Source organism: Aotus nancymaae, unplaced genomic scaffold (assembly GCF_030222135.1).
Source record: "Aotus nancymaae isolate 86718 unplaced genomic scaffold, 86718_ANA_hifiasm-v0.15.2.pri h1tg000021l, whole genome shotgun sequence".
Taxonomy (NCBI): Eukaryota; Metazoa; Chordata; class Mammalia; order Primates; family Aotidae; genus Aotus; species Aotus nancymaae.
In genome coordinates, this window is record NW_026988433.1 from 8309238 (window position 1) to 8331286 (window position 22049).

Sequence of the window (22049 nt, forward strand, 5' to 3'; positions counted from 1 at the left end):
CTTGAACCCGGGAGGCAGAGGTTTCCGAGAACACACCATTGCACTCCAGCCTGGGAAATAAGAATGAAACTCCATCTGAAAAAAAAAAAAAAAGTTAATTCGTAAATTAGGCATAGCAGCAATTAACAATAACTAAGAATTGGGTAATTATAGCAATATACTATAATAAAAGTTATGTGACTGTGGTCTCTCTCTCAAAATATCTTATTGTACTGTACTGAGCATAAGAAATGGCAGAAATCAAAACCATAGATAAGGAGGTATGACCGAGGTTGCAGAATCAAGTCCCTTCTGGCCCCAGAGCTTATGCTCACAGGTTCAAAGCTGTGTGATGTCAAACAGCCCTATGGCAAAACATCTCACCTGATCACGAGGTCAAGAGTTCGAGACCAGCCTGACCAACATGGTGAAACCCTATCTCTAAAAACAAAAAACAAAAATTAGCTGGGAGTGGTGACACGCACCTGTAATTCCAGCTACTCCAGAGGCTGAGGCAGGAAAATCACTTGAACCTGGGAAGCAGAGGTTGCAGTGAGCCGAGATTGCGCCACTGTACTCCAGCCTGAGCGACAGAGTGATATTCTGTCTCAAAGAAAAAAGAAAGAAAAAAAATACATCTTTTAAAGAATTAAAGTTAGTCTTATTTACTAGTATTATTGAGGGCTGTGGACAGACCTACAGCCTGGGGACGGTTTTGTCACGTGGCTCCTAAAGTGTTTCTGCTCACTGTTTGTATTTGGTGGTGGGGGTTTAGTGTGTGCAAAATCCTACTAAACCTGTTTAGAGGTTGTAGTCAAGCAGAATTATATCAAGGTTAGGGTGTAAGACTTTGTCTCACACATCTATGTCTTGCTTATTTCCAGACAAACTGGGAAGATTGAGCCGGTGGTCCTGCCGCTGCTCTGGTTTGCAGAGGTAAGGGTGTGTTGGGCACAGTGTCAGGGGCTTTTGTTAGGAGCCAGTGTGGGCATTTGAGGCAGGGGCGGGGAGCAGCTTGTAGAGAGGGAGAGGGCTGAGGCAGGGTAACTGGACTGTGACATGGACCGGCCTATCAGAAACTGTCCAAGCACCCTATGTCAGTTATCCCACCGAGTTGAAAGGGATCCCTTGAGATGGGGAAGACAGAAGCTCATGAAGCGGTAAAGTCCCTGGCCCTAGGTGTAAAATAATTTTGTTGAGGCATGTGACCTCCTCTCCTGAGAGAAAGGGATTTGGTTTCCAAGGTGTCAGCTTTTCACTTAAACTTACTTCTCTCCCAGCTTTTCAGAATTCCTTCTGGCCTAGCCTATTATTTTATTTTCTGTATTGTTTCTTGCCTACCTCATTTTAAATCAGGGTGAGCTAATGGCCAGGATAGACAAGCCTCCAAATGTCAAGTTCACTTCCTTCTCACAGCCCAATCTGAAGGGGGTTGACTGGGAGGCAGAACTCTGTTCCCTGCAGTAATTCAGGGCTCCAGGACCCTTTCCATCTGGTGGCCCTGCCCTCCTGTGATCGTCCATTCAGTGGTGGGGAAAGAGATGGAGAGTCACGTGAGGCCAGGCCCACTTCCCGTTGGTCAGGACAGGATCACATGGCCCTGCCCAACTGCAAAGGAGTCTGGGAATTGTAGTCTTACCTTGTGTCCTTGAGGGAGGAGGTCCCTGGCAGGCTCCAACACAGGCTTTAGCCGGGTAGCTTGAAATGGGGAAGGGCTGAGGCGGGCACAGAGGAAGGTGTTGGGTGGCATTTGTGCTGTAGCCCACAGCCTGCGGCCCCAGATCATGTGTTTGTCATTCTGCCTCCTCAGAGCGGGGCCATGGAAGGGGACACACTGCACACATTCTACACCCAGCTGGTGTTGGTGCCCAAGGTGATGCAGTATGCCCAGTACGTGCTCCTGGCACTGGGCTGCATCCTGCTGCTGGCCCCTGTCATCTACCAATTCCGGAGCCAAGTAGGTGCTGGCCAGAGCGTGGCCCTGGCTGACAGCCATTCGCTTGCCTGCTGGGGGAGGGGGCTCAGGTCAGACCCACTGGCCAACTGCAACCTGGAGCCCACCTCCAGCAGCGGTCCTGCACCTCTGCCAGAGTGGGAGTGGTCACTGCTGGGGGCTTCACTGCACGCTTGTGTCTTTTGCATGCCACGTTGCCACTTCTCTGCCTGTTCTGGAAGGTCTGGGACCCCCTCTTGAAGGGGCTGCAGGTGGGCTTTGAGTAATGAGACCTGGTACTTGCATCATTCATTCATCAAGTCAGCACCTGGGGATGCCAGGCTCTGGTAGGGGCAAGGGGACAGCACTGGAGGAGACAGCTGAGGTCCCCGCCCTGGGGGATTGAAGGGGGGATGGCATTCTAGCCGGGAGACAGATGAAAACCAAGCAAATCAGCAGAAAAGATAATTTCACCATGATAGGAAATGTGAGGGGCTAGAGCCATGATGTCAAATAGAAATGCAGCGTGAGGCCGGATGTGGTGGCTCATGCCTGTAATCCCAGCACTTTGGGAGGCTGAGGCGGGTGGATCACAAGGTCAGGAGATCGAGACCATCCTGGCCAACATGGCAAAACCCCGTCTCTACTAAAATACAAAAAATTAGCCAGGCGTGGTGGCTTGTGCCTGTAATCCCAGCTACTCGGGAGGCTGAGGCAGGGGAATCACTTGAACTTGGGAAGCGGAGGTTGCAGTGAGCCAAGATCACACCACTGCTCTCCAGCCTGGTGACAGAGCAAGATTCCATCTCAAAAAAAAATAAAATACAGCATGAGCCATGTGTGAGGTTTTCAGTTTAAATTTTCTAATAGCCACTTAACAGCCAAAGGAAACAGGTGAAATTAATTTTAATTTTATTTAACCCAAATATATCCAAAGTCTTATCACTTCAACGTATAATCAGTGTAAAAGATGTCAATATTTTTGCAGTTTTTTTCTTTTCTTGCACGAAGTCTTTGCAGTCCTGTGTGTGTTATACATGTCCCATTTCAAGGGCTCACCAGCCATAAGCAGCTTCCAGACTGGACAGTGCATGTCTGGGGCGAGTGGGGACAAGGACAGATGGAGCTTCAGGAAGGCCTCTAGGAAGAGGTAGATAGTGAGCTTTGATGTGGAGGCCAGGGAGGCACTCGGCACAGAGCCACAGGAGGAATGCTGCCAGGAGCAGCCAGTGCAAAGGCCCTAGGGCAGGGATGGGCAAGGCACGTCAGAGGATCAGGCAGGGCCGGGGTGGCTGGCGGGGAGTGAGGGCAGGGACGGAGGTAGGAGGTGGTGTCTGAGAGTGGGCAGGCCAGGCCCCCCGAGGCCTTGTGGTGCAGAGTGAGCAGTTTGGAACTGATTCTGGGGGTGACAGCCCTTGGAGCCTTTTAAAGAGGGGAATTGCTAGGTCAGCTGCTGGCTGGGTACAGGCTCTGGGCTGGGACGGGTAGAAGCCTGGGCCCAGCAGGGAGGCCCCAGTGGGTGAGAAAGTTGGTGGCTCGAACAGGATGGGGCAGCTGCTATCAGGAGGGAATGGAAGTGGGGAAGAGCTTCAGATCTTCAGATGCAGGAGGAAGAGGGGTGACAACAGTGCCCCTCCTTGCTTTGGGGTCATTTATGTATTCATTCATGGCATTCGCTGCCAGGCCCTTTGCACAGGTCGGGGGATACAGAAATGACCAGAACATGAGGTCTGCAGCAAAGATGGGCAAGCCAGGCCCTTAGGCAAGCTACCCAGTCACACAAGGGCCAGGAGAGCAGCACAGAGCTCAAGGGGCAGTGGAGACAGGGGAGTGGCTGCCGTGGTAAGGGAAGGGATGCCGCCCCTGGCAGGGCGTCGGGAAGGGCTGTTTTTGGATGCATGGACCAGAAAGCCACCCTCTGAGGTGGCCCCCACCTGCGTCGTCCCGGGGCCACAGGCCGTGGCCTTCCAAGGGGCCCTGGGGCCACCCCGCTGCTCTGCTGGTCTCGGCTCCAATGCTGCACTTGCTTCTTTAGCTCTGGTGACGATTCTCCTCTCCCCTTTCTCGGGGGCGGCTTGCGTGCTTCCATGCTTGCGTGCTGGGTGAGAATACGCGTTCTCGGTTCTTCACCTTAGCTTTCAGACCTGAAACCCAACTTTCCTTCCAAATTCCTGTCCTTGGGGGGAAAATGTTTCCACGGTGCGAGGTGGTGACCTGGACACCAGCTGTCATCACGTTGCTCCTCCAGTGTTTGAGCTCCCGATCAACAGTGACCATTGGGTCCAACCAGCCCTTTTGGGCACCCCCTTCTCTGTTACTGCCCCCCGGGGGGAGCCAGGACCCAGCAGGGGCTGTGACTTCGGCAAGCAGAAGGGAACTCCTGGTTTCTAGACTGAATTATGTAGGGAGGAGAGAAGGAATCGGAACCCGCGCTCCCAGATCGTGAATACCTTCCCGTGGCAGAGCATCACCTGGGTGTCCACAGGCAAGGAGGCACAGCCACACAAGGGGTCCCTGGGGACTGGCTGAGGGGCTGGGCCAGAAGAGGTCACAACAGCCTCATCCCTCTGTCCCCTTCTGTCTCTCTCCAAATCGTCCATCAGAATGGGGACAGGGAAGGAGGGTCAGGAAGCACAGGACCTCTAGGCTCAGGCTGGGGTCCCCTTCCCTGCCACAGCCCCCAAATCAGCATCCCAGCCTCAAATCCAGTAAGAACGCCATGATCGGCAGTGTGGCCCCCGTCCCTGCAGGTTTTATTGGAGGCCACGTAAGTGAAATGTATCCCGTTATGTGTGTTTGGATTTAGCAGGGCCTTACCTCTCAGTTTTTATGTAATTTGCCCTGATTCTTTAAAAAATCACATGCTGGTAAACTCAGCATATTTTAATTTCTCTTTAGAGAATTTTTTCTTCTTGAGCCATGTATGGTGACTCTTGCCTATAATCCCAGCTACTCAGGAGGCTGAGGCAGGAGGATCTCTTGAGCCCAGGAGTTGGAGGCTGCAGTGAGCCATGATCGTTCGATTGCACTCCAGCCTGACAACAGAGTGAGACCTTGTCTCAAAAATCAAAAAAAGAAAGAAATGTTTCTTCTCAAGTCATTCTTTAAAAAAAAAATCAAAAGCATTTTAACAGAACAGTCTGTTCCTGGTTGATTGTAAACAGCCCCCAGCTCAGTCCACCGGCTGTCGGCCTCCAGGGCCTATCTCCCCACCTTGCTTCCTCGCTGGGTTACCTTTTCAAGTGGCCGAGCCCTTTTCAGCTTGGCTTGTCCGCCTCCCAGGTGAGTTTCCCGAAAATGCTTGTACTCCATCTAACAGCAGCGGCTCCCCACGTCTCCACCCCTGCAGGCATTGAGGGTTGTTGGACTCTAAACCTCTCTCCTGTTTCCTCTTTGCCTTTTGCAAATCAAAGAACCATGTACGACCTTTTTCATGTGGCTTCAACGTCAACTATAAATTAGCTTGGTTATCTTCTAGGAGAAGTGCTATTTATTTTGGAGTAGTAGTAAAAAGGGCTCAAAGGATAAGGAGGCCATTCAGGCCTATTCTGAATCCCTGATGACATCAGCTCCCAAGGGCTCTGTGCTGCAGGAAGCAAAACTGTAGGTGGGTACCAGGTAACGCCGTGCGCCTCCCCGTCCCTTCCCACATCAAGTAGAATGCTGGTGGCTTCAAACACTTGGGTTCCTGCTCATTCCTTCAGCCTCGACTTCACCTGGAGTATCTACAGACTGAAGATGCATATTTGTGTATTTCACTTTTGGAAACTACCCCTTCCTATGTTCTGAGTGAATAGCAGTTTCTTTGATTCCAGAGGGGAACTGGTGTTCTATGGGCTGGTGCCTATTTGCAAGGTCATATTAGGAAAGCAGGAACAAGTCTTAGGCCTGCTGCTTCTCAAATCTCTTGTGCAGTAGACTCCCCTGGGGAAGTTTGCTAGAATGCAGATCCCTGGGCTGTCTTCTAGCCTCCTGGAATAGAATCATGGTAGAATCTGTATTTTAATGGGCCCTAATGAGATTCTGATGTCGAAATATGTTTGAGAAACATTGATCTGAATCTGGGATGACTGGCTGGGCGTGGATGCTCACATCTGTAATCCAGCACTTTGGGAGGTCAGGAGTTTGAGGCCAGGAGTTTGAGACCAGCTTGGCCAACATGGTGAAACCCTGTCTCTACTAAAAATACAAAAAAAAAAAAAAAAAAAAAAGGCCGAGCTTGGTGGCTCATGCCTGTAATCCCTGCACTTAGGGAGGTCGAGGCAGGTGAATCATGAGGTCTGGAGATCAAGACCAGCCTGGCCAACATCATGAAACCTCGTCTCTACTAAAAATACAAAAATTAGCGGGACGTGGTGGCGTGTACCTATAGTCCCAGCTACTCAGGAGGCTGAGGCAGGAGAATCACTTAAACCCGGGAGGTGGAGGTTGCACTGAGCCAAGATCACAGCCACTGCACTCCAGCCTGGGCGACAGAGCGAGACTGCATCTAAAAATAAATAAATAAATAAAAATACAAAGAAATTAGCCAGGTGTGATGGTACACACCTGTAATCCCAGCTACTCAGGAAGCCGAGGCAGGAGAATTGCTTGAACCCAGCAGATGGAGGTTACAGTGAGTCAACATTGTGCCACTGCACTCCAGCCTGGGTGACAGAGCGAGACTCCGTCTCCAAAAAATAAAAATAAAATAAAATTATAACTAACTAAATAAATAAATCTGGGATGACTGACCAAGAACAAAGAATGTAGGCATCAGTTGCACACCAGCTGTATACTTGGGACTGGATCTGAGGGTAGGATTGCTAGATTGACCCCAAACAAACACAAGAACCATAGAAGGGTGCCTGTTAAAGATGAATTTCTGGTAAGCAATGAATTTTTTTTTTTGGAGATGGAGTTTCGCTCTTGTTGCCCAGGCAGGACTGCAACGGCACGATCTTGGTTCACTGCAACCCCCACCTCCCAGGTTCAAGTGATTCTTCTGCCTCAGCCTCCTGAGAAGCTGGGATTATAGGCATGCGCCACCACACCTGGCTGATTTTGTATTTTTAGTGGAGATGGGGTTTTCTCCATGATGGTCAGGCTGGTCTCGAACTCCCGACCTCAGGTGATCCACCCACCTCGGCCTCCCGGAGTGCTGGGATCACAGGCATGAGCCACCGCGCCTGGCTGTGATGAATACTTTTTATTCGTGCAATGATAGGACACACATATACTGGAAATCCATCTGTTGTTCACCTGAAATTCACATTGAACCAGGCGTCCTGATTTTCTGTGGCAGCCGTATCTGTCGGGGAAGTAGGCTGATGCCCCTGGGGGGTCTCCATTTCCTTGGCCAGGCTCTGTAGGGCTGTGGTCTTGGGAGAGCCGTGGCCGGGGATGGTGTCCTTGCCAGGGGAGGTGACAGGCAGAGCCGCAGGCCCTACAACTTAGGTTTGGGCAGGGGTGAGTCACTCTACAGTGGTGCCTCTCATAATAGCTGTTACTTTAGTTTCTGAAAAATCTGCCCTTGAGAGCTTCTGAGGCTGGGCCTACTTGTGTGAAAATAGCTTTCCAGGGAGCCACATTGTGGGGACGCAAGGCACCAGCCCGCTCTTTGGGGCCAGTTGGCTGCCTCCAGCTCATCTCACTTGCCAGGCCTGGGCAAGGAAACCAAAAGGAAGATGCCAAGGAGTGGGCGTTGGCAGGCGCTGCCAGCCTGTGTCCCAGTCAAGCTCTGGGGGCCCCTTCCCGCCCATCTGGGAGTAGGGGGCAGGGGAGTGTTAATATCAGGAGAGAACCCTTCCTGGGACAGGGTCCCCAGGCCTCTCTTCCCTTCCTCCCTCCCAGGATTCCTCCAGGACACTGTGTGCTGGGCACGGTTTGGCCCCATTGGTGTCCCTGCTCCTTCCAGCTACTGCTCCCTTCTGCAGAAACTTGCTTGGGATTCTCAGGGTGCAGGGGTGGGGGCCCATCCGCTGTAGAGCAGGGAGTTTTTCACTCTCAGCACAGATGGAGTGGCCAGGGCATTATCCGTACTTTTAATTTTTCATCAGCATTATCTGTACTTTTAATTTTTTTTAAGTTGAGAAATTTTCTACAAGTGTCAAACTAGACAAATGACAGTGTCCAGTCCCCCCACCCAGGCCCAGCCGTTGCTCCCAGCTGTCAGTGTTGAAGGTTGTCAGCATTTCACGTCCGTGGTTTCTCTCGTTCCCCGGGTGGCCCTCGCCCCTCCCCACGTCCCACCTCGCCCTGCGCCCCCTGAGCAACCACGGCCAGGAACTTGGCACGTGGATTTGTTTTCTCTGAATCTACACGATCGGTTTTTGAGTGTGACCGAAGCTGTGTCCCGCTGCGTGTATTGCTGTGTGGCTGGCTTTCCGCTCTCTGTTTTCTGTTCGTGAGTGCTGTTCAGGCTGAATACTGTCCTGTGATGTTGGTTTAAAAGTGCAGGCCAGGTGTGGTGGCTCATGCCTGTAATCCCAGCACTTTGGGAGGCTGAGGTGAGAGGATCGCTTGAGCCCAGGAGTTCGAGACCAGCCTGGGCAACATAGTGATACCTGACCTCTACCAAAAATAAAACAGTTAGCCGGGCATGGTGGTGGCACATGTCATTGTCCTAGCCACTTGGGAGGCTGAGGTGGGAGGATCACTTGAGCGCAGGAGTTCAAGGCACTGCGGCCTGGGTGGCAGAGAGAGAGCCTATCTCCAAAAAATAAAACATAAATCAATACATGAACATATGTTCTCCTCCTGAGGGAAGAGGTTGCCCAGTTGCCCCGTGCTGACTGCTGCACGCGGCTCCCCTTGCCCTGCCCCTCACTGTATTAAGTCTCTTTGGGCCTCAGTTTCTCCATCTCTAAAGGAGGTGAGAGAGGCCAGGCGGGTGTTCAGTGAGATGAAGAGGCCCTTGTGGGGGACATTCCACGACTCTGGGTTACTCCAGCCTCTTCTCACCTCTGACAGCCTGGTGTCAGGGGTGGTGTCTGTGCTGGGGATGTGGGCACGGGGCCGGGGCGGGGACGAGGGTGGGGTTTGGTGATGGGGCGTGGGTGGTCACCCAGCTTTGCCTTTCTCCACAGGCTCCTGAGGACACCGTGAGCCAGCCAGGCCTGGCCACTGGGCCTGACCGGCCCCCCAGCCCCTACACCCCGCTTCTCCTAGACTCTCCCAGCGGACAGCCCCCCAGCCCCACAGCCTGAGCCTCCCCGCGGCCCATGCCTGTTGGACACCCGCACACACGCCCTGGCACATGCACACACGCACGTGCAGGCATGTGCAGACACACTCAGGGATGGAGCTGCTGCTGAAGGGACTCGCAGGGAGAGGTGCATCGACAAGCACTGTTCTGGAACCTTCTCTCCATGTGGCCCACAGGCCTGACCACAGGGGCTGTGGGCGCTGCGTCCCCTTCCTTGGGTGAGCCTGTCCTGTCCCGTTCAGCCGCTGGGCCCAGGCTTCCTTCCCTTCAGGGTGAACACCGCTGCCCCAGTGTGGTGGTTCCCCATGCAGGTGGGCCAGGCTGGGAGTGCTGGCTTCCTGTGCCAAATTCTGTGGGACTCAGGCCCTGGCCAGGAGCTTTGGCCTCGGTCCACCTGCCAGGCCAGGTGAAGCACCTTCACACAGGCCTCAGAAAACAACAGGGTGAGCACAAGATGCACCACGTAGCTGCCCGGGGTCCCCACCCACCCTGGCCGGACTTCGATCTCCCCGAGGTCTGCACAGGCATGGCATCAGGTGTCTGGCGTCCTTTTCCTCCAGCCTAATCTGACATCATCCTATGGACTAAGCCGACCACTCCCTGGCTGAAGTGGCAGTGGGCTGTGCCCCCGAGATGCCCCCACCCCTGCACAGGGTCCCTCAGATTTTAGGTGCCCAGGTTGAGGTGGAGAGGCTGGGGGCCCTGCCTGCCGGGCGTTCCTGGACCCTGGGGGAAGCCTGTGACCCTTTTCTACTGGAAGAGAAATGAGTTTTATCATCTTTGAAAAATAATTCACTATTGAAGTAATAAACCTTTAAAAAAATTGGACGCCTGCCTCCGTGCCAGCCTTGTCTGCTGGGGTCTGTCGGGGGTGGCCTCTGGGAGGTTCTGGGCTCTCCTTCTCTTGGTCAATAGCTCCTTCCTGGGGCCGGGCGCGGGGGCTCACGCCTGTAATCCCAGCACTGTGGGAGGCCGAGGCGGGTGGATCACGAGGTCAAGAGATCGAGACTATCCTGGTCAACATGGTGAAACCCCGTCTCTACTAAAAATACAAAAAATTAGCTGGGCATGGTGGCGCGTGCCTGTAATCCCAGCTACTCAGGAGGCTGAGGCAGGAGAATTGCCTGAAACCAGGAGGCAGAGGTTGCGGTGAGCCGAGATCGCGCCATTGCACTCCAGCCTGGGTAACGAGCGAAACTGTCTCAAAAAAAAAAAATAGCTCCTTCCTGGGGGCTGCCAAGAGCGTCTCTCCCAGGGCCAGGCTGCTGGCTTCCCTTCCTGTTGTTTTTAAATTTCAACCTTGTGCAATTTCGAGTTTCGTAGAAATTCCGCATGACTCCGTCCTTGTTTAGAAGCAGCAGGGTCTGCGTCTCCCCTCCCACCCCCAACCGTGCCCACAGCCCCCTGTGCAGACGCCTTTGCCACTTTCGCACGGGGCCCTCTGGATGTGTTTCTGTGCATTTATCTCACATCCCGGTGCCCGCAGGGCACGCTCCGTGCTGTTCTAGGTCTTTGCTTTTTCTTGTTACATAAATGGTGAAGAAGAGAAGCGGTGACAGAACAGATCGCAGCCATTTTCTCCTGTTGTCGTCATCAGTCATGATTTAATATGAGCCCATTTCATCACCATTTAAATGTACCCGCTGGGATCTAACTAGGACAGCGAGAGGATATTCACTGCCAAACATTTAAAAGAACACACCAGCAAGCTCCTCTATGGTCAGACGCATTATGCCCCTTTTCCCTTGAACGTGTATTTCCTCTCTTCTTTCCTCCTAAAATTTTATCTAAATGAGATATCTATATATTTGCTGCTTTTAAACCTTTTATTAATCACTTTTGTACTTGTCTGCAAACTAAACTTTTTTTTTTTCCTTGTGACCATCAAGGGTAAGTTTTTTTGGTCTGGGGCTGCCATAACAAACTTCCCATCAAGGCTGGGCATGGTGGTGCATGCCTGTAATCCCAGCACTGTAAGAGGCCAAGGTGGGAGGACTGCTTGAGGCCAGGAGTTCAAGACTAGTCTGGGTGATATGGCGAGACCCTCATCTCTACCAAAAAAAAACAAAAAACAAAAATCAGCCAGGCATGGTGGGCACACACCTGTGGTCCCAGCTACTTCGGAGGCTGAGGTAGGAGGATTGCTTGAAGCCAAGAGGTTGAGGCTGCAGTGAGCTGTGATCGTGCCACTGCACTCCAGCCTGTGAGACAGAGCGGGACACTGTCTAATTTTTCTCACAGCTCTGGAGGCTGGAAATCTGACCAGAGTGCCAGCAGGGTTGAGTTCTGGTGAGGCCTCCTCTCTTCCTGGCTTGCAGACGGCTGCCTTCCCTCTCTTCACACGGCCTCTCCTCGGTGTGGAGTGGGAAAGAGAGAGGGAGAGCGAGAGCTCTGTGGTGTCTCTTCTTTTCGTTTTTGAGACGGAGTCTCGCTCTATCGCCCAGGCTGGAGTGCAGAGGCGTGGTCTTGGCTCATTGCAACCTCTGCCTCCTGGGTTCAAGTGATTCTCCTTCCTCAGCCTCCTGAGTAGCCGGGTGGGATTATAGGCACCCGCCACCATGCCTGGCTAATTTCTGTATTTTCAGTAGAGATGGGGTTTCACCACGTTGCCCAGGCTGGTCCCGATCTCCTGACCTTGTGATCCACCTGCCTCAGCCTCCCAAAGTGCTGGGATTACAGGCATGTGCCACCGCGCCCAGCCAGTGTCTCTTCTTCTGAGGACGCTGATCCTATCAGATCAGGGCCTCATTTAACCTTAATTATTTTCTTACAGACCCCATCTCCAGATACAGCCATACTAGGGGTTAGGGCTTCAACACAGGAATTTTGGGTCAACAAAACATTTAGTCTATACCATCTGGATTGCCTTTCAACTCTCAGGACACAATTGATCAAAACTATATCACTGTGTTTTATGTTACATATCATAGAAGCAAAGTTTTATGGGGATGCATGTCCTTTTGGTATGAATTTTATATATTTGTCGTTTACAGATTAGAGTTGTGTGTGTGTACATTTCCATGAATTTTGACATGGATAGAGTTGAGTCATCACTCCTTCAATCAAGACACAGAACAATTTCATCATCCCCCAAGATTTCCTCACGCCTTCTCTATTTTTGTTTGTTTGTTTGTTTTACAGTGGACTGCCATCATTTTTTTTTAGATCGGTCTCACTCTGTTGCCCAGGCTGGAGTGCCGTGGTTCCATCTTGGTTCACTGCAGCCTTAAACTCCCAGGCTCAAGAGAAGCCTCCTGACTTAACTTCCTGAGTAGCTGGGACCACAGGTGTGTGCCATCACACCTGGCTGATTTTTTAGTTTTTTGTAGAGACGGGGGTCTGGCTGTGTTGCCCAGGCTGGTCTCGAAGTTTTGGCTTCAAGTATTACTCTCACCTCAACCTCCCAAAGTGCTGGATTACAGGCGTGAGCCACTGCACCCAGCCTGTGTCCTGCGCTGCCTTCCTCTCACTTTGTAGGGAAGCCCCCACCCCCATGTTTAGCCCTTGGCCACTAGCTATTTTAACCTTTTCCAGAATGTTCTAAGTGGCGTCTACAGCCTGTTGCCCTCTGAGCCTGGCTTCTTTCACTCAGCCCCTTCTCTGGATGCACGCCTGTTCTGCGTAGCGATAGTTCGTTTCTTTTCCCCGCCGAGCAGAAGTCTATGGGGTGCACACAGCGCTGTTTTTCGGCCATTCACTCATTGAGGGACATTTAGAGTGGTTCCAGCCTTTGGCAATTGTTAGTCGGTTTTCACGCTGCCGATAGAGACATACCCAAGACCGGGTCAGTTTTAAAGAAGAAAGGTTTAATGAACTCACAGTTCCGCAAGGCTGGGGAGGCCTCACACTTACGGCAGAAGGCAAAGGAGAAGCAAAGCCATGTCTTACGTGGCGACAGAGGAGAGAATGGAGTTGAGCTCAGTATGGGGGAAACCGCCACCGTGATTCAGTCACCGCCCACCGGATCCCTCCCACAACGCGTGGGAGTTATGGGAGCTACAATTCGAGATGAGATTTGGGCGGGGACACAGCCACACCATATCACTATGAGCAAGGATGCTGTGAACGTTCACGTAGAGGTTTGGGTGTGAACGCACGCGTTCCTCTCCCTTGGGTGTATACCCAGGAGTGGGACTGCTGAGTCACACCGGAGCTCTGCGTTTCAGTTCCTGGGGGCCTGCCAGTTTCACAGTCGCTGTGCCAGGCTGCTTTCCCACCAGCTCTGCGTCCTCGCCAGCACCTTGGTATTTTCAGTTTTGAAAAGCTGCAGCCTTTCGTGGTGGTTTCTCACTGTGGCTTTTATTTGCTTAGAAATACATCGTATCATGTGGGACTTCCTCCCCACCCCCAATTAATTCGTGTATTCGTGAATGACTGTCACATATTGGTAGAATGAGACCAATTTTTGCCATCAATTCTTTGCTGCTGTGAGTGCAGAGAAGCCTTGTTTGCATGAAGTCACTTGGAGTGGAATTCTTATACTCCTCTGGATAGTATGCGAATGTCACAGGGTGATCTGTCACCGGAAGCGATTGTCACTGATCTCCCAGCTGACAGGTCCGTTTGACCTTTCTTCAGATTTGTAGAAAGCAGCAAAGTGGGAACCGCCGGCTTGCACAAGCATGTCTTACCCAATTTTTAGATGGGTTTCCGAAACCCACGTCCGGGAATGTCCCTCTGATTGGGGCTGGAGGTCAGGGAGGCTCTGCCCGTAGGCTGAAGAGTGGAGGGGTGGGAGGTCTTGTGGCCTGGCCGGGGGACTGGCAGGCGAGTGACAAGCTCGGGAGAGTCCGGGCCCAGAGGATGGTTCCCATCAAACCCCCCATGTCTGATCCTTTAAGAAGCTGAGCCCAGCTTTGGTTACTTGATAGCCACAGTGAGGATTTTGACTTAATCTGCGTATGCAACACATCACACACCTAACTCTTGCATCCAGGTCTACCTGCTCATAAAACAGAAGAAAACAGTCCCAAGAAGAGAAGTCATCCTTTTTTGTTTGTTTGGAGACAGGGCCTCACTCTGTCACTGAGGCTGGCATAATCACGACTCATTGCAGCCTCGACCTCCTAGGCTCGGGTGATCCTCTCACCTCAGCCTCCCAAGTAGCTGGGATTATAGGCCTGTGCCACCACACTCGGCTAATTTTTTTGTATTTTTTTGTAGAGATGGGGTTTTGCCATGTTGCCCAGGCTGATCTCCAACTCCCAGGCTGAAGTGATCTGTAACAGGCTTGAGCCACGGCGCCGGCCATTCATTCATTCTTGTGTGTGTGGTGTGTGTGGTGTGTGGTGTGTGTGGTGTGTGTGTGTGTGTGTGTGGTATGTGTGTGGTGTGTGTGGTGTGTGTGTGGTGTGGTGTGTGTGGTATGTGTGTGGTGTGTGTGTCGTGTGTGTATGTGTGGTGTGGGGTGTGTGGGGTGTGTGTGATGTGTGTGGTGTGTGTATGTATGGTGTGTGTAGTGCGTGGTGTGTGGTGTGTGGTGTGTGGTGTGTGTGGTGTGTGGTGTGTGTGGTGTGTATGTGAGGTGTGTGTGTAGTGTGTGTGTGGTGTGTGTGTGGTGTGTGGGGTGTGGGGTGTGTGTGTGGTGTGTGTGTGTGGTGTGTGTATGTATGGTGTGTGGGGTGTGTGTGTGGTGTATGGTGTGTGTGGGGTGTGTGGGGTGTGTGATGTGTGTGGTGTGTGTAAGTATGGTGTGTGTGGTGTGTGGTGTGTGTGGTGTGTGGTGTGTGTATGTATGGTGTGTGGGGGGTGTGTGTGGTGTGTGGTGTGTGGGTGTGTCGTGTGTGTATGTGTGGTGTGGGGGGTGTGTGTGTGGTGTATGTGTGGTGTATGGTGTGTGGGTGTGTCGTGTGTGTATGTGTGGTGTGTGTGTGGTGTGTGTGGGGTGTGTGTGATGTGTGTGGTGTGTGTATATATGGTGTGTGTGGTGTGTGGTGTGTGGTGTGTGTGTGGTGTGTGGTGTGTGTATGTATGGTGTGGGGGGTGTGTGTGTGGTGTATGTGTGGTGTATGGTGTGTGGGTGTGTCGTGTGTGTATGTGTGGTGTGTGTGGGGTGTGTGTGATGTGTGTGGTGTGTGTATGTATGGTGTGTGTGGTGCGTGGTGTGTGGGGTGTGTGTGTGGTGTGTGGTGTGTGTATGTATGGTGTGTGTGTGGTGTGTGTGGTGTGTGTATGTGTGGTGTGGGGTGTGTGGGGTGTGTGTGGGGTGTGTGTGATGTGTGTGTGTGGTGTGTGTATGTATGGTGTGTGTGGGGTGTGTGTGGTGTGTGGTGTGTGTGTGGTGCAACATACCCCCTGGCACCTGCCCTTGCGCTGGAAACGCATATTCTTAGGCGGGTACTTACACGCCTCGGCACTCCTTGGCTCACACAGACACTCATTCTTTCAGCACATGTTTCTCCAGTGCCCACTATGCGCTAGGCGTTGGGGGGTGCAACTGTGGACCAGACAGAGGCAGCCCTTCCTCTCAAACGACTTAACAATTCTGCCACTTATTAGCTGCGGGACCCTGGATGAGTCACACAGCCTCTCTGGAGTCCCAGTGACTCCAGACCTGGGTCTCAGACCTGGTGACTCAGACCTGCTTTGCAGGGATGTGCTGGGAAAGAGGAGTGAAGTGGATGGTGAACGGAGCGGGCCGGAGTGGTGGTCCTCAGCTGAAAACAGTGCCTCTCAGGGGCAGAGTGGGGCTCAAGAGGTGGCGGCCCCGTGTGTGGTCCAGGGCCAGGGACCCTGTGTCCGAGCCACTGCCCTGAGCCGTCCTGTTCACCTGAACCCTCTCCCAGCCTGGTCCATGGTCTCCTGGCTCCCACGCGTGTCCCGAGTCATCTATTCTCCAGGCAGCGGCCCTGAAATGTAAATCTGTCACAAGGCTCATCCTTACTTGAATCGTGGATGGTTCTTCCCCATCCTGGGAGTAAAGTCCCGCCCCACAACTTGTCTCTCCATCCGCGATCCCCCCCAATCTTGCTGCCCGACGCGGGAGACTTCAGGTCGATTCTGAGCTCGGCCACTTGGGGGCGAGCTGTGCACACAGGTGGTCCAGAGGCTGCTGCTTAGGAGGGGCTGCGGGTCAGTTGGTTCCTAGAACGGAGTGGATTGATTGCAGACGGGGAAGGCTGTGGTGCACAGCCTGGCTCAGGAAACCTGTGACCCCTAGAAATTGTGTTTTATATGTGTGTCTGGGAGTTTTATTCTGGGAAGCATTTCCTCAACAGTCTTCAGATTGTCAAAAGGGTCTTAACTCTTTTTCTCTGGGGTCTTGATGTGTGATCGGATAGTAGGTCTTATTCATTCTTTCTCTCTGTATATATTTTTTGTATACATGGGGGTATGATTGATTACACCACAGGCCGTTGGTGATCAGTCTGACCTTCAGTCTCTCTCCCCAAGGGAGGTTGGGGGTGAGGCTGAAAGTCCTAACCCTCTAACTCTGACTTGGTCTTTTTTGAGACCAGTCCCCTTTCTGAAGCTGCACAGGGGCTGCGGGCCACCTGGGTGAGTCTCTAGCAAACAAAAGGACATCACTTGGAGATTCCAAGGATACCAAAGCAATATTTTACACGACTGCAGTGGGAGGGGTTGAAGGGAGATGAAGGTGGAGAGTTGCGGGGGCTTGTCGTTAGGATTTTAAGTACACTGGGAACCCACTGGAGAATTTGAAGCTGAGGAGGGCTGTGTTGGCTATTTCTGCAGTGGGAGAGGCTGCGGGGGCAGGCGTGTACACTGGAGGTCCGGCTGCAGCCAGTGACCCTCCTGTGACAGGTGGTGGTGCTGGCCTGGGCCAGGGTGGGGCAGTGGAGGAAGAGGGGACAGATGTGGGGTGTATTTTCGGGGTTGGATCTCCTAGAACATGGTGTGAAACTGGATGTGGGGTGAGGGGCAAGGAAGCATCCAGTGAGACTCTCAAGTGTCTGATCCTGACGTCAGGGGGAAGGAGGAGCCATTTTTTTGTTTGTTTTCATTTGTTTTTGCGACAGGATCTCTGTTACCCAGGCTGGAGTGCAGTGGTGTAATCATAGCTCACTGCAGCCTCGACCTCCTGGGTTCAAGTGATCCTCTTGCCTCAGCCCCCTGAGTATCTGGGACTACAGGCACATGCCAGCACACCTGGCCAATTTTTTAATTAAAAAAAATTTTATGCTGGGCGCAGTGGCTCACGCCTGTAATCCTAGCACTCTGGGAGGCTGAGGCGGGTGGATCACCTGAGGTCAGGAGTTCAAGACCGGCCTGACCAATATGGTGAAACCCCGTCTTTAAAAAAATTTTTTTTTATTTTGTAGAAAGAGGGTCACACTATGTTGCCCAGGCTGGTCTCGAACTCCTGGCCTCAACTGATCCGCCCACCTCAGCCTCCCAAGGTGCTGAAATTACAGGTGTGAGCCAGAGGGAGGTGCCTCTAACGGAGGAGGGACAGGAAGGCAGGGCTGTGAACAAGGAGGTTCCCATCACCCAGGCAGACCTGGGCTTAGCTCAGCGTGGATTGAATGGCTGTGACCTCATGTGGAGGGTGTAGGGGAGGGCGTCAGGACCCTGAGGTTCTTGTGTCACCCACACCCGATTCAGCCCCTATCCCAATACACCCACCCCCAGGGCGGCTGGATTGTGAGCGGCCAGAGGGAGAAAGCACCACGAATCCCAGCACAGCGACAGCACCAATCACAGCAGCCCTCTTGGATGCTCAGGGGAGCGCATGTTTCCTGGACCTATCCGGCCAGGGAGTCTTGAGGGGACCATTTTACAGATGGGAAGACGGAGGCTGAGGGGTGGGGTTATATTTGCAAGGCGGATCTTTGTGTGTGAGCCTTTGGTCGCACTGTCTCCCTCTTTAGAATTTACGCTGCTGAAGGCAGGCACCTGAGTTCTATGGGGTTCATGGTTCATGAGGCACGCATGCAAATCAGTCTTTGCTGAATTAATGAATAAATGATCTGGGGTGCAGCGAGGTTGGGGATTGGTGTTGGGAGCGGAGTTCTGCGGACCTGCCCAGGGCCTGCCAGAGGCTGCATGTGCGGACTGCGGCCGCCAGGGGGCGCCGTGGGTCCAGCCTCGCATGGCAGCCCCTGATCGAGGCGCAGAGGCCCCAGCAACGGGTTGAACCTCTCTGGCGGTCCCAGGGGCTGAGCAATGTCTGTTGTTTGAGGCTCTGGACATGGCAAAGATAAAAAACGAAAAACTGGTGAACTAGGGCTGCATGAACTATGCTCTCTTGTATGTTTACATGTGAAAAGTTAACAGTTTCCAAACACGAAATAATCATGCAATATATTTTTGTTAAGTTACAGGGCTTGCGAAATTCTTGATGAGCCATATCCAGAGAGGGCGATTTGGAAAGAGGAAGTGATCACAGCTCTTTTAGTCTTGGTGGTGTGGGGCTTTAGGACAGTACATTCACACTCTTCTCCAAAACTGGATCTGTGGTGTTCTTGTGAATGCAGGGTCCAGGCCAAATGGCGGTCTGTGGCCCCCCCGGGGATAGGCACTCCTGATCCAAATCTCAGATGCCCAGAAGATAAAAAATCTCAACGCTGGGCTGTGGCTCACACCCCTAATCCCAGCATTTGGGGAGGCTGAAGTGGGCGGATCACCTGAGGCCAGGAGTTCAAGACCAGCCTGGCCAACATGGTGAAACCTTGTCTCTACTAAAAATACAAAAATTAGCTGGGCATGGTGGTGAGCACCTTTAATCCCAGATACCGGCGAGGCTGAGGCAAGAGAATCAGTTGAACCTGGGAGGCGGAGGTTGCAGTGAGCTGAGATTGTGCCATTGCACTCCAGCCTGGCGACAAAGTGAGACTCTGTCTCAAAAAAAGAAAAAAGAAAGAAAATCTCAGTGCTGGCCACTCGCAGCCCAGTCAGGCAAGCTGGGCTCTGGCATCCTGGCTTGCCCTCCTGCATCAGACTGTTGCTGACATGAACTGAGTATTTGAGTGCCATGCACTATTTTAAACCCTTGGCATATGCTCACTTAGTTTCATCATAACCCAGGTGAGTGCTGTTATCACCATCATCTTCATCTTACAGATAAGGAAACTGAGGCACTGAGAGGTGAGGCCATTGTCCAAGGTCTTATGGCCGGGAAGGGTCATAGTCTGGATCTGGATCTTGGACGGTCGGGGGCATGCGTGCTTATCAGTGACTCTGCCCGCCTCCTCACTGACCAGGAAGCAGAGCTTCCTATGGCTGGTGGCAGAGGCACCCCACTTTCTCTTATCCCTTATCCCAAGTGGAATCGAACTTGGGAACCCAGCTTCAAGGAACATCATTTCCAAGCAAAGGCAGCGAGTCCACACAGGTCCTGGCTCTGGAGCTTCTGAGGAGCTGGGGGAGGAAAGGAGGTTGCAAGTCTCATTTCCCCCAAATCCCATCCCAGCTCCATCTAGAAAGAGTCCCCGCATACCAAGCATGTGTCCAATCGCTCCAGAAAAGTCCCTGGCAGGGGAGCATCCAGGCTCATTCCAGAGAGGTCGAGAACAGGAGGGGAGGAAGAGGAGTAAGCATAAATATGTCTAAAAATAGTGCCTGGATCTCCAAACCCACAACCCACAGGAAAGAGAGGGCAGGAGAACTGGGAGGGAGAGCCTGGAGGTTTGCTGAGGGAAGAACCAGGTGCACCTGCCTTGGTGGGGGCTGTTTCTTTGACTTTCCTCTCTGAGGTCTTGGGAGCCAGGCTGGATGGAGGGCCTGAGGGTGAAGGCCAAACATCTCGAGTCATGAGTGTTTCCAGATTTCACAACACGTTTGCCATGAAGCCTTAGCCCTAGCAAACTTGAAAGCATTTAGAAGTCCTTGGCTGAGGCAGAGGGAGGCTTTTAAGAGGGAGCTTTTTTTTCTTCCCCACTTTCAGGAACAGATGTTTGAGCAACACTGGCAGTGAAGCACATGTTTCTGCAAAGCAGATCTCACTTACCTCCTCAGCTCCCATTCAAAATGGGGCTTCCATGCCCCTGGGAAAACATCTCTGCAGATGGATTGGAACAACTTGGCGTGGAAGGCATTAAGCCTGAGGCTTGTGGTTGGGCCTGCTGTGGTTTCTCAGAACTGTGCAGCACTCTTCTGGTCTCTGGGATTTTCCCTCTGCTTCTATGACCCGCCTCGTCTGTTCTTTTCTGGGCCACAGGAATTTCTTCCATTTCAGGGAACAGGGACTCTGAGATTCAACCGTGGCATCTCTGGTCATATACTGTGGTATGCTTGGCCCTGTTGTCTCTCTGTCTATGGCAGCAACAGCTGTTCGAGGGAAGGACGTAGTTTCCTTCATGATGTCAGCCTTGGAGACCAGGCAGATGGCAGGGTTTGGAAGCTAGAAGTGTGTGCTGAAGAAGATTGGATTCACTGTGTCCCTCAGGCAAGTCACTTTGACCCCTCTGTGCCTGTGTCCACTTCTGCCCAACAGGAATTCTAATTTCTGCCCCATCTATTTCAGATTCTCGTGAGGATCATTAAGAAAAACATTTTATGTACTTTCAGTTGAAAATAGTTCAGAAAGATTTTTCAAGTGTGTGATAAAGGACTCTTGGAACAAACCCTAACATCCATGACCCAGTTAGCTAAGTATTTACAAGGTCTAGTGGAGCTGAGCTGTAATACCACACATCACCAGGAGGTGCCACTGTCAAACACATCGTGAGTTCTTGCACATGGGAGAGGTGCGATCATACATCGTGTAAAACTAGTTTCTATAAATGGAGGAATGCATGTGCATCAGTGGAGGCAAGTTCAATGCTTACAGAAGCAGGCAGTCAGTGTGTAAATAGGCCCTACAGGTCAGGGGCTTGTTCACTGAGTGGTAGGGTAGCTTGTGTGGCTGGCTAGAGGGGGAAGGCATGCCCCGTCCACAAGCATGGCTAGAGAGCAAGGGGGTGGGTGTGGAAGCAGCTGATGCCGTACCTCCCCAAAGTGGCACCTGTTCATCACTTTTAAAGGTACACTGTTGGCACTATTATTATTATTCTGAGAAAGAGTCTCATTCTGTCACCCAGGCTGGAGGGCAGTGGCGCGATCTTGGCTCACTGCGACCTCTGCCTCCCAGGTAGCTAGGATTACTGGCGTGCACCACCATACCCAGTTAATTTTTTGTATTTTTAGTAGAGATGGGGTTTCACCATGTTGGCCAGTCTGGTCTCGAACTCCTGGCCTCAATTAATTCGTCCACCTGAGCCTCCCAAAGTGCTGGGATTACAGGCATGAGCCACTGCACCCAGCCAACAGCATTATTGTTAAGATCACGATGAAAACATGCTAAAGTGTGAAAGTGAGGCTGTTAGACCTGTGGTTAAAGAGAGTGGCATTTTGTGTCGGGTTCTGGGGTAATGACTCCCCCACCGTCTGCACTCTGGCCCAGGCTGCCTTCCTGTGATTGCAGAACTGATTACTGTCTCACGGGAATGCAGGCCAATGTTGCCACATCATATATAAATATATAATTTTTAATTTTTTTATAAGAGAAGATTTTTTTTTTAAATGTGAAATCTCCTGAGTTTTAATTATTGGCAACGAATTCCAATTATAATAATACTATATGGACCAGCTGAGTGCAGTGGCTAATGCTTGTAATCTCAGCACTTTGGGAGGCTGAGGCAGGTGAATTGCTTGAGCCCAGGAGTTCCAGACCAGCCTGGGCAGCATGGCGAAACCCTGTCTCTATTAAAAAAAAAATACAAAAATAAGCAGGGCATGGTAGTACACATCTGTGGTCCCAGCTATTCGGGAGGCTGAGGTGGGAGAATGGCTTGAGCCCAGGAGGTCAAGGCTGCAGTGAGCTGAGATCCTGCCACTGCATTCCAGCCTGGGCACCAAAGCAAGACCGTGTCTCAAAAATAAAAAATGCCGTATGGGCCAAAGGAAACCGTCTAGGCCACGACTCAGTCTGTCAGTTTTGGGGTGGTGTTTGCCTCTGCCTTTTAGGTGTGTAACTTAAATCTAAACGTCTGTGGCTACCCACCCCTTTCT

At 52.0% G+C, this 22049-nt stretch overlaps 1 protein-coding gene across 3 annotated transcripts in view; it reads left to right on the forward strand.

Moving 5' to 3' along the window:
• Positions 1–9465, forward strand: part of SCARB1 (scavenger receptor class B member 1) — an 82430-nt gene extending 72965 nt beyond the window's left edge. For 2 of the 3 annotated variants that reach the window (XM_021669994.2, XM_021669997.2), the window contains exons 10-13: positions 864–915; positions 1790–1936; positions 5391–5519; positions 8980–9067. In XM_021669994.2, the coding sequence (XP_021525669.1) occupies positions 864–915; positions 1790–1936; positions 5391–5519 (328 nt within the window). In that variant the 3' untranslated portion in view covers positions 8980–9067. Of the gene's footprint in view, positions 1–863; positions 916–1789; positions 1937–5390; positions 5520–8979 lie in introns of all 3 variants that reach the window. The other variant, XM_021669995.2, reaches the window with a different exon arrangement.
• Positions 9466–22049: the final 12584 nt, after the last annotated feature.